Source organism: Pan paniscus, chromosome 9 (assembly GCF_029289425.2).
Source record: "Pan paniscus chromosome 9, NHGRI_mPanPan1-v2.0_pri, whole genome shotgun sequence".
NCBI classification, from domain to species: Eukaryota; Metazoa; Chordata; class Mammalia; order Primates; family Hominidae; genus Pan; species Pan paniscus.
The window spans coordinates 87,162,501-87,174,779 of record NC_073258.2 but is presented as its reverse complement, the minus strand read 5'-3'; the positions used below and the strand labels follow the sequence as shown (position 1 = coordinate 87,174,779).

The 12,279-nt window shown below is 37.5% G+C and overlaps 1 protein-coding gene across 6 annotated transcripts in view; it reads right to left on the bottom strand.

The window, feature by feature from the left end:
• EED (embryonic ectoderm development) overlaps positions 1 to 12,279 on the bottom strand; it is a 38,426-nt gene that overhangs the window by 22,829 nt on the left and 3,318 nt on the right. For 4 of the 6 annotated variants that reach the window (XM_014346954.5, XM_003832975.6, XM_008958476.6 and 1 more), the window contains exons 1-5: positions 11,439 to 12,279; positions 6,397 to 6,549; positions 4,606 to 4,698; positions 1,558 to 1,623; positions 337 to 462 (exon numbers count right to left, since the gene is read on the bottom strand). The exon at positions 11,439 to 12,279 is cut by the window's right edge and continues 3,318 nt beyond it. In XM_014346954.5, the coding sequence (XP_014202440.1) occupies positions 337 to 462; positions 1,558 to 1,623; positions 4,606 to 4,698; positions 6,397 to 6,549; positions 11,439 to 11,552 (552 nt within the window). In that variant the 5' untranslated portion in view covers positions 11,553 to 12,279. The remainder of the gene's footprint in view (positions 1 to 336; positions 463 to 1,557; positions 1,624 to 4,605; positions 4,699 to 6,396; positions 6,550 to 11,438) is intronic. The other 2 variants (XM_034933500.3, XM_055093832.2) reach the window with 1 other exon arrangement.

Genomic DNA, 12,279 nt, shown 5'->3' with positions numbered 1-12,279 from the left:
TTTGATAACACACCTCCAGTTTAGGTGTCTTGGAAAATGGACTCCCTCTTATTGTTCATTTAGAGCCTCTCAAAGTAAACCATGACAAGGGTGAAAGAGGGAAATGATTTAAAAAGAAAGCACTACAAATATTAACATTTTCCCACTTATTCCTTAATTTACATTACCCAAATGTGACAAACGTCTCAAAAGACTCATCCAAAGAGAGCAGTAAGAAAAGTACAAATCAAATGAGAAATGTTACATTCATACCATTAGTTTTAAATTTAACATTACAAGTTTTTACAGTTGTGGATTCAAAAGAAGCAGATCTACAATTTAACCAGAAAAACCCACCTTTATACACTGCATTGTTATAGGATTTATTATCCTAATTATGCCTCTAGATCCAGCTACAGCCAGCAGAGGATGGCTCGTATTGCTATCATAGGTCCATGCACAAGTGTAAAAGTTTTCATCAGCCTAAGAAATTCCACAGTTAAGAAACATAATGTTTTTGAAAAAGAAACATGTCAATAATTATAATAGAAACTTACAAAGAACTGCTAAAGTTTTTGACACAAAAGTTCTCAATTTTCCTTATACAACCAAATATATACAATGGTGATTTGAGGTCTAAAATCCCTAACAAATGATCAAACAAAATTACAGTCTCTCCACTCAATTTTGTTTACTCTTTAGCTGCTTGTACAACTACTCAACTCTGTAGTTGCAGTACCAAAATAACTGCAGAAAATATACAAATGAATGGGCATGGTTGTGTTCAAAACAAAACTTTACAAAAACAGGTGACCAACCTGCAAGCTGTAGTTTAACCTCTGCTCTGTCCCCATACCTCTATAAATATCTAAAAAAGAACAATTCAGTTTTCCACTTTTTTCTTTGTGAGACAGTCTCAATACAACAACAGGTCACATTTCAATATCTTTTAGAGAAGACTGAATGTCCTTGCCTTGTCTTGTTTGCTAGGTTTTTCAAATGGATCTGGAAGAAATATCTTATTACTTAGCTTTTACTGCTCTAACTCGGGCTTTTCAAATTTTTCTGTTTCTTTATGAACCTGTTTTGCAATTTTTATTTCCTATTTTATTTTTATACATTTTATTTTTCCTAAACTTTTTTTTTCTTCCTAGGCTTCGTTGATCAAATACTTAGAATGACTACCAGTCACAACCCAAGTTCATCATTATAACTACAATGAAATGATATATTCTAGGCAAGGTCAAAGAAAAAGGAGGTTTTAATCAGTCTTTGCTAACATTTTCTATTACTAGATTTCTAATGCTCCTATCTCTATAGACATCTGCACCCAACCAGCACATCTATCCCACAATGGATTCTTTTCTTTTTCTTTTTGCCTAGCTGAGTTGACACATACCACAATGGATTTCTAAGGGTCAGGAAAACTAGATACCAGGATTCTCTTGGGTGATAGTGAAGAAATCGGTTAAGAAAGAACAATAACTTTAGGGAAATGATTAATTTATAAAAGTTTTGGTGCACTTATTGAAAATAAATTCCTTTGACTAAAGATATTAAAAACCCAGGAAAGGATACATCAGCATCCACGTAAGATTGCAACAACCGGATTTCTCCTTGTGAATGACATTCATACAAGGTAACCTAATGAAAATAAAAATACAGTAAATTTCATCTCAAGTATAGAAAACATACTCTCTCCAACTTTTAAACATATTTTAATCGCAATCATATCTTAAATATACTACAGAAACTACTGCCTTAAAATACCTCCTGTGAGCTTAAAGAAGCCATTATAAAGCTGAATGTTTTACATAATACACAGAGCATATTAAATATTGCAGTAATAGTCGTTTCGATTTCCAATCTTTTAAACTTGTATTTCATCCATTCAATTGCCTAGGCAACATAGCAAAACTCCATCTCTATTAAAAAATAAATATTAGGCCGGGCACGGTGGCTCACGCCTGTAATCCCAGCATTTTGGGAGGCCAAGGCGCGCGGATCATGAGGTCAAGAGATCAAGACCATCCTGGCCAATATGGTGAAACCCTGTCTCTACCAAAAATACAAAAATTAGCTGAGCGTGGTGGCACATGCCCGTAATCCCAGCTACTCAGGAGGCTGAGGCCGGTGAATCACTTGAACCCGGGAGGCGGAGGTTGCAGTGAGCCGAGATTGCACCATTGCACTCCAGCCTGGCAACAAAAGCGAAACTCTGTCTCAAAAAAAAATAAAATAAGTCCGGACACAGTGGCTCATGTCTTTAATCCCAGCACTTTGGGAGGCCGAGGCGGGTGGATCATGAGGTCAGGAGATCAAGACCATCCTGGCTAACACGGTGGAACCCCGTCTCTACTAAAAATACAAAAATTAGGTGGGTGTGGTGGCATGTGCCTGTAGTCCCAGCTACTCAGGAGGCTGAGACAGGAGAATCGCTAGAACCCAGGAGGCAGAAGTTGCAGTGAGCCAAGACTGCACCACTGCACTCCAGCCTGGGCAACAGAGAGACTCAGTCTCAAAAAAAAAAAAAAAAAAAACCATAAAAAATAAAAATTCAAATAAAAATAAGTCTTTGGATAGTTTTGGAGTATTTACATATTAGTTACATATTTAAAAGTCTACAATTTGCTTAATGAATTATTTTCTTATGGGTACAGATAATCAAACATTAACTTTCACATGTATGATAGCCTTTTTCATTTGTTGCATACTCTAAAATTAAAACTATACATACACCATACACAATTTTGTAATACTAATCTTTTATAAATTTCTTTCCATTTTCTTTTCTTTTTTTTTTTTTGAGACAGAGTTTCACTCTTGTCGTCCAGACTGGAGTGCAATGGCATGATCTCGGCTCACTGCAACCTCTGCCTCCCGGATTCAAGTGATCCTCCTGCCTCAGCCTCCTGTGTAGCTGAGATTACAGGCACTCGCTATCACGCCCAGCTAGTTTTTGTGTTTTTAGTAGAGACAGGGTTTCACCACGTTGGTCAGGCTGGTCTCGAACTCCTGAGTTCAGGTGATCCACCTGCCTCGGCCTCCCAAAATGCTGGGATTACAGGCGTAAGCCACTGTGCCCGGCCCCATTTTTCTTATAGCTTATAGTCAGTCACATTAGCAAAAACCTATTATTATTTTATAATAGTACTGAAGACCTCTGAAGATCCTGTGTATCATCACAACCTATTAATTCATTATCTCCTCTATGTTAATGTTCAAAAAAAATTCTTTATATGGCTGCTAACTAGGTTGATTATGTCTTATGTGATAACTGTTTTCGTTTTCTTTCTTCCTTTTAAAGAAATTCTAACAGCAGAACTTTTTATAATTCAATAAACTATATGACACCCCTTTATGTCACTTTAAATAAAAATAGGGATTCTTTTTGTTAGAAAACCTAAAACACTGCAATCAGCACACTGGAGCACAAACTATACCAATTATAATACTATCAAAGCTAAATATTAACTTAGGTTTACAGTGGTGTCTTAAAAGTGGACTCAAATTTAATTAATGCACTACATTCCCAACTAGGAAAAAAATAACCTCAACCTTTTCTTAAAACCGCAAAATTTTTCCTCTGAATTGTTGTTTTCAAAGAATCTAGGAACTAAACAACTATAAGCAGACTACATTATCTTAAAACCTACATTTGACTAAACACCAAAAACAGAAGAAAAAAAGCTATTATTTCATGTTATCAACTTCAGGGGTAACTTAAAAATATTTAGAGTTTCAATGAATTGACCTTGTCAAATAGTAAAAGGCCTAGAGCCTTACATGTCATTATAAAATTTCCTTAAAAGGCTGGACATGGTGGCTCATGACTGCAACCCCAGCTCTTTGGGAGGCCAAGGCAGGTAGATTGCTTGAGCCCAAGAGTTCAAGACCAGCATGGGCAACACGGTGAAAACCTATCTCTACAAAAAAAATTAGCCAGGGATGGTAGTGCATGCCTGTAGCTACTCAGAAGGCTGACGTGGGAGGATCACCTGAGCCCCAGAAGTTGAGGCTGCAGTAAGCCTTGATTAACCACTGCACTCCATCCTGGAGGAAGGAGTAAGACTCTCTCTCTCTCAAAAACAAACAAACAACAACAACAACAACAACAAAAACCACCACCAAACACTACCTGTCTCAAAACAAAAAAAAACAGCAAACTCAAATGTTTACTGCAAGTAATTAAAACATCTCAATAACTTATTTAAATCCACTGGATTTATGCTTCATTTATAGAGCCATTCATTACCTTAATTTTAAAAAAATCACAGCCAGTTCTTAAGCTATTTGAATGATAAGTACCAAAATCACTTTAAAAAGAATGCCAATTAAAAAAAAAAAAAAAGGAACGCCAATTCTTTCAACCAAGTATTTATGAAGACAACTACAAGTATAAAACCTGTTTCATAAATAATTAGGGGTAATATATTAAATATAGATGTATTTTCAGCCATGCATACTAGTTTTAATTAATTTCTAGAAACCTTCACTCTTACATGAAAGAATCATATTGCTAAACCAGCTTCACAAAATGCACTTTGAAATTATTCTATTTCAATATTACATTAACACCAGATCTGGAAATCAAGCCAAATACTAAATAGACACCTTAACACTCACTCTGTTGCTTCCTACAGTTGCAAACACTAATGGATCTCCTTCTTTACTGTGCCAGTTAAACTGAACTCCAAACAATGGTTGGTTATGATCTTCCTATAAAATAATCATGAAATAAGAAAAGATTAATGTATCTTACAAACCAGAAAATGACAGTAAACTAACCTATCCCCTTCTTTTTTCCAAAATGCAATACATTATTTTGTGTATCATACATAAGCTAACTTTTGACACTAAAATTAAAAGATATCTACTAGTCTAGTTTTCACATTTTAAAATATTGTGTATGATAAAGTTTTATCACAACCAAAGGCTGAAATCACAAGTTAGGTAATAACTGCTTACCTACGAAAACACTTATAATATTTGCCTTTTTCTTAATAAGCCAATCATATTCTGAATCACAATAAACTGGATAATTTTGGTGGATACAAAAGGACACAATTTATTTTTCTGAAACAGGAAATTAGCAGATGGTCTTAATAGCTTCTCTGGCATTCACTAAATTTTATAAGGCTAAATTTTTCCCTTGTAAAGTGAAGCATAGCAGACTCCATTCAAATCACTGTTTTCTGTTAGTCAGAATGAGAATATCTGAACACTGGGGACTAGGGGAAGAAATAAACTGTAACTGCACAGTTACCAGGAGGCTATAGGAGATGTACAAAGAACAATTATTCACTTTTGTTCACAAAGTTATTTTTCAGCTTTAGGATTTTACTGGCCATCTTCTGGCATTTAACACTGACTTTCAGATGCAGTTTAAGGCACTGTTTTCACTTTTAAAGTACATCTTTCGTTTTCTCATCATTTGAAAAGCCACAGCTTTAGGATTTTGAAATACTGACTTAAGTATAAAAGGCAGCTAAAAACATCTTCCAGGTACAGTACCTAAAAGTAGTACGTTAATGTAAATAAATATGCACATGAAACTATAATTGACTTTTTAAAAATATGCTGAGATTAATTTCTCTCCTTTTACAGGAGCAAAATCTGACACACTGGGCATCGAATTTTTGCTACACAGACAGAAAAATGTCATAGTCATAGCTTCTTATGCTTTCCCAAAACTTTACTTATAAAAAATATATTTGGATATTTAGAAAAGGTTTTAACTTACATATGTATGAGATAATACACATTTTTCCTCAGTATAGAAAAAAATAGCCTCACATTTAAAAAACAAACTGGACATATATAAAAGAAAATATCTTAAACACCAGTAACCCCTTTTATAAAGTAAATAAAAATACTATTGGGGACAGATTAATTTAAATAACCAAAACCCCCTTTTCCCTAAATATTTAATATTAAAAAGTTTAAAAATTTTTTACACCTTTTTCTTTGAAAACAGTTATAAATAAAACAAAGGACAGAAACTGTACAAAGTAAAACATCTGTTTCAATTTATACTTAGTCAAAGTTAATGGGTTACATTCAGTTCTTTTTAAAAACTGATGCCAGAAGTGGCTTATGTTTTTTAAGTTTTACTAAAATATAAAGAGTAATAGTTACCCAAATCTTTAATTTGAATGCAAACAATAAAGCAAAGACATCCTGCAACACTGTCACATATTTAAATTAAAACAACAAAAAACAAAACCAAAAAACTAAACATGGGATGGACTAAAATAGATATGCAGTCTGAACTACAAAAAAAAAAACCCTTCAAAAAACATTGTAACTTTAAAATATTTACAACTTGACAGAGTATCCTGAGTACGAAATGCGTGCCACAGAGAAATAATTTCTGAAGCCTAGCATTCAGCCCAAAAGATCTTTTTTTGCACATACCTTGAGACTATTTACACATTTGAAAGAATATTTGCATTTCTTTGACTTCCATTTTCCCTTTCCCCAACTTTTCCTTCCAGGTGCATTTGGCGTGTTTGTAGGTGTATCAGGGCGTTCAGTGTTTGTACCACTTTCTATACTGACAGCGTCATCCTGTAAGCAGTAAATGAGGAAAAATTACATGAAACAGCAATACTGTTTTTAGCAGTAAATAACTCTACTGGGAAGATGCTGACTGACCTAAGAGAAATAATTTCTACAAGAAGAAAAAAATGTATTCTTGCCTCCACATAAGGATAAACATAATCCAGCTACAGGTTAGAAGGTTTGTAGATATTTTATATTTCAACAAAAATGAAAATGAAATAAATACTATTGAGAATAATGGAAGAGTAATACTGTCTTTAATAAGGCACTGGTCTGTTCCAGTCACTTTAATACACTGTATCAGTGAATCTTTACAGCTCTTTACAAAAGGTACTGGAAGTGTTGAAAAAGCCTAACTGGTCTCTTGGCTGGTAATTCCACCCCAAAGCTGTGACTCTTAAATCTGACTGATGTATATGTCTTCATAATGTATTTGACTGCTGCTCAGTCTGGAGCATGGAGCTGGGGAGCCGTTTGAAGCAGGGGTGTTAATGGCTTCTACATTAGATGTCACTTTTTAAAATCCTGTTATTCAAATTCTGCTTATAACGCAAACCATTTAGAATTTTTTAAAAGTGCTACATATATTCTATGCTATTTACAAGTTAAAACTGTCTCATTGTTCTAAAGTAATAATACTCATAAATCAGAACTCCAGAGACTCTCAATCACAATTAAAGTAAATCCTTCCAAAAAAAAGAAATGACTGCAGGAAACCTTGAAAATTCTCCTAATTCATACCTTATCTCACACACGAGTGGCCCTCTAATCTCAGCTCTCTAATCTCAGAAGAGGATTCCACTACCTCCTGATTACAGATTCCAATGTCTCCTTTGGAAAGAAAAGATTTATTTAATCTATGACCTTAGGGCAGCAGTTCTAAAATACATTCCAGAGGAAGCCTTTTTTTTTTTTTTCCATGAAATGCCTATTAAACAGCCTAGGAAACACTGCTTTAGGGGCTATTTTTAAATTATTGCTTCCTAAAGTTGGTTTTATATAGAAGGTTAAAAAATATCATAAATGAAATAATAGGCGGGTAGCAAGCAGTACGTACTCAACAAATATTTGAATTGTAATTTAATGTAAATATCATTAGTCTTTACAGAAATAGAAAATGCGGTATTTTAATCTCTTTTTCTCTCCACCTTTTCAGTTGTATTCACATAATTAACATCAAATGTAGAAAACAATTCTGTATCTCAGTGGAAAACTATGCATTATCTATATAGCACATCCTTCCAAGTTACCAGACTATAGCCCTCCACTATGTCTTTGGGCTATCTTACAACTCTTTTTTGAGACAGGCTCTCCCTCTGTCACCCACTCTGTTCTTGGTTCAATGCAACCTCCACCTCCCAGACTCAAGTGATCTTCCCCCCACCTTAGCCTCCTGAGTAGCTGGGACAACAGGAGCTGGCCACCACACCCAGCTAATTTTTGGTAGAGACAGAGTTTCACGATGTTGCCCAGGCTGGTCTCAAACTCCTGGACTCAAAGGATCCTCCCACCTCAGCCACCTAAAGTGCTGGGATTACAGGTGTGAGCCACTGCGCCCAGCCACAACTCTTTTTTCATTATGAATAACTGATAGACATGTAAATTTTGTCTCTACAGTAGAGGTTCAAAATGTCTTCCCTGCCACTCAAGGGGAAAAAAAGTTTCTGTCTCCATTTGGAATTCATCTCTCCATTCCTTTACTCCATATATTAATAAATTTGTACTGTTTTGATTTTGCGGGTTAACCATTACTGTATAACATTTGCCTGGTTCCCTCTGAGTAAAAGTTTTAACATGTGTTCACTTGCCATTTTTTCTGTAAAATTACCTTTTAACACTAGAGAACTGAAATTTTAAAAACTCTAAGACATTTTTATATATCAGTTTCTTTACATTCTGGCTAAACACTGAGCTGCCAATACAGAGGCCACACAAAACATTCGTTAATAGGGCACGTTGCTTATTTTACTTCTGATCACTTAATTTACCCATCTCCTCCCAAGGCAAATCAAGATGGAATCAAATGAAAATGTAATACAGCCACCATGCTTCCATTTTATCTTTAAACTAAAATCAAGTCTTTGCTGAGTGTCTAATATATGTACAGGCTGACCTCCATCCTATTCCGTTCTCAAAGTAAAGAATGATACTGTGCAACAGACATGGTACTACCATCTTCACTTGCCCAACGAGGAAAGAGACACAGGGCAGTAATTTGCACCTGCATCTTGCCACAGGGATGCCCTGCATCTTTGCTTTTGCTTAAGCAAAAAGACAAGTCTCCAGGTTCAGCCCTCTGATCTTACTACCAAGGCATCCATTAGTACTCTCGCAGAAGCCAACTACTCTGCAGTCATATGATCTCAAAAAGTTCAATAAAATGGCAGATAACACAATAAATGTAAAATATGTGCCTGTAATTCTCTGACTCACATTAACAGTAGTAACTGCTCAGGTTACCTGAACTCTAACACAAAAACATATTCCCCCACACCCCATCTGCTTTGGCCTTTTGCCATTTGGCTCCCTCAAGAGTAAAACTATTGCCCTTATCTTTTCTAAACTCATTTTTATACAACGTTCTCTACTCCCTTACCTTACTACTGCCCCTAAGTCAGGGGTACATGGATGAAATTCAGAAGGCTTGTGAACTCAAATGGTGAAAAAAAATTGCATCTTATTTTTTGCCACCTTTAAAATCTAGCACTTCCTTCTATTATTATCTAGGTAACACATGCTTAATGTTACTGAAGTTGTGACTCTGCCACCAATGGAAATCAAGTATTTTTATATTATACTTCGAAAAAGTGTTTATACCCATCACTACTATCAGACCCGCTGCTAGATCTTGTTACTTAATGTGCTAATAAAGTACATATAGTATAGGACTACATCTAAAATTTGTTTTAGAAATATTTTATAACATGGTGTACAATTTTATAATTGAATTTGTTTGTAACCTCATATCCTGTATTTCATACATCTAAAAATGTTATTTTGAGAAGACTCTACAAGATTAAGGCTTCCAAGGCATGCGCACGCACACACACAAAATTAAGGCTATCCAAATGGAGGAACCAAAACAAAACTAATCCAATCATTTGGTCTTAAAATTGCAGCAAAGAATATGTTTTCCTGTAAGGGTCTGCAAGAAGAAAATAAGCTTTATTTTGTCCTTTGCAAGTTTCTTCATTCTAAACAGGTCTGACAGTTTCATTATATTTTGCCTGATTATTAAGTATGTGGAAAGGCCAGAAACATTATTCTATGTAATCATAAAATTAGTAGTAGTAATTATTATAAATAAATAACACGTGTATAGTACTTATTATGGGGCAGACACTCTTCTTAGTACTTTAGCTATATTAACTCATTTAATGCTTACAAATACTCTATGAGGTAAATACCATACACCACAATCCTCATTTTTAAGAAACTAAGACAATTATGTCAGTCTCTTGCTCGAGGTCAAGCTAATAGAACAGAAATTTTAACCTATCACTTGGATCCAGCATCTGTGCTCTTAATACTCTAATCTGCCTAGAGAAATTTAAGAAAACGCAGAAATAAAATGAACGGTCTCCAAATAATAAAAAGAAGAGGGTAAAAAATGTTAGATCCCAATGTACAGTGAGATTGGGGCGCACAATCGGGGGAAAAATACAAAAGTAACACTTAACACCCAAGCTTTTCTGAAATTTGAAGTCTAAGATCCCACAAACTGACAATCCCAAGAATATCTATCTTGTCTCTGCAAAAAGAATCCTTTCTCATCTTTTCCGTGAAAATCTTAGTCATGACATCATTATATGTTTCAGCTAGGAATTATGACAGAATTTAGAAACTGCGTGTAGAAGATGTAACATTTATTCCTACGCCACTCTTCTGAAACATTTTAAGGATTTTTAAAAAGATATTCACAAGTTGTGGAGAATCACATTTTGGAGTAGTATCTTTGAATAAATTGTCAAGATACTTCGTTGAGCTTACTGGTTATCAACCTAAAACATGAAACTGAAAACTTATTTATGTCAATTCGGCTCTTACTGGCGAGTCAATTAAAACTCAGTTGGGTTAAATGTTGGTACCGAATGATTACGAATACCCATTTCAGAGCTTAAAAAAATCTGATTGCAAAACATCGCGCACTTGGCGAAGCCAGGAACCCACACTTAAATACATCTGCCTATACCACTGTTGCCCAAAATCTTCCAGGTCGCCACCCCCCTCACCTTTATCTTAAGTAAAAACGTTCAAAGAAGAAATCACCCACTCTTACTTCCTCAAAGGTAGTCACTCCCCACCCCCAAATCAAAAATCGATCCTCTCAATTCGGCTCCTCCTACAGAAAAGGCGACCTTCAGGCGCACCCGGTCTCCGCGGACAGGACGGAGGCGGACACAAAACCCCCTTTAATAAAGTCTCCCAAACTCCGCAAATCGAAGATCACTTTCCATCCTGAAAATTCCACAAGGGTCTTAGAGTGACAACCCTTACGCTCCTTTAACAGGGTCCCTAACTCTGCCCCGTCCTTCCAACTTTCTTAGAAAAGTCTCCAACGTGCCTTTTAAACTACTAGAATCTCAGACCCGCACTCTCCCCTTAAATCCCCCCAAACGCCAAAACACTCCCCATCACATGCAAACTGATTTCAGGGCAGACCTCTCAGACCCACGCAATCACTAGAACCACTCTCCTTCGCCTAGTTCCTGCTTGCTCTCGGCCCCACATCAAAATCCCCGTAGGCAATTTCAATTTTCTCCCGCACGCCCGCGTTTTCTTGAGTGACACCTCTCCCTCCCCCCACAGCAGCCCGCTCGTCCCCGCGCCCCCCGTTTTAAAAGAATTTAAAACTTTCACTCCGCAGTCTCGTAACTGCCAGGAGCTGCACTTACATTCTCGTCTCCAGAGAGGTCTGGATTGCTGTTCTCGTCACTGCTCAGCTTCTGCTTCTTGGCCGCAGGCATGTCTGTTCCCGCCGGCGCAGTCGACACTTCCCTCTCGGACATATTCCTCCGCCTCCCTCCAGGTTCCTGCCGCCTGGGGCGGGGCCTCCGCCACACCGCCGTCAAGCAAGCCCGGCCCGAGCTTGCCGCAAAATTGCCACTGCCGCCGCCACCTCCACCGCCCCCCCCACTGTCGCAAATCGCGCCCAGCCGCCGAGGCGGGCGTGCGTGCGACCCCGCCACACTGCTGAAAAAGGGGCGCGCACGCGCGCCCTCCCGCGCGGCTTCCTGGCTCCTTCCCTTCCCTAACTCCCGTCTTGCCCTTTTCCCGCCGCCCTCCCGGCAGTCTACACGATGTAAGATCCGTTGGATTAAGAGGGCAGTATTAAGTATGTCTCCCTTCCCACCACCGCCTCGAGAAGAGGCGAAACTCAAAGGGATGCTCCCTCACCCCCTTCCTCCTTCCAAAGACGTTTCAGCCGCAATTGGCCCGTTCCTTCGATCTCCGACCCGCTGCTAGGGAGCGAAAGTCTGTGGAATGGGCTACACCACCAATGTCCCAGGAAACGGGGGAAGATACAAGACGTCACCTCTTGCTTTAGCTGTGCATGCCACGTTTCCTTAATCTTGAACTTGGAGGACAGCGCTTCCTGACTATTCACGGAACTATTCATAACCTAATTCTTCCTTGAAGATAGAAATGCAAAAACAGTAACCTGCTTCCCCCTGGCTTCCCCCATCTGGCGAATGGAAAGTACCCGTCAGGGGATGCGCAGGCGCCGTGGCGTAC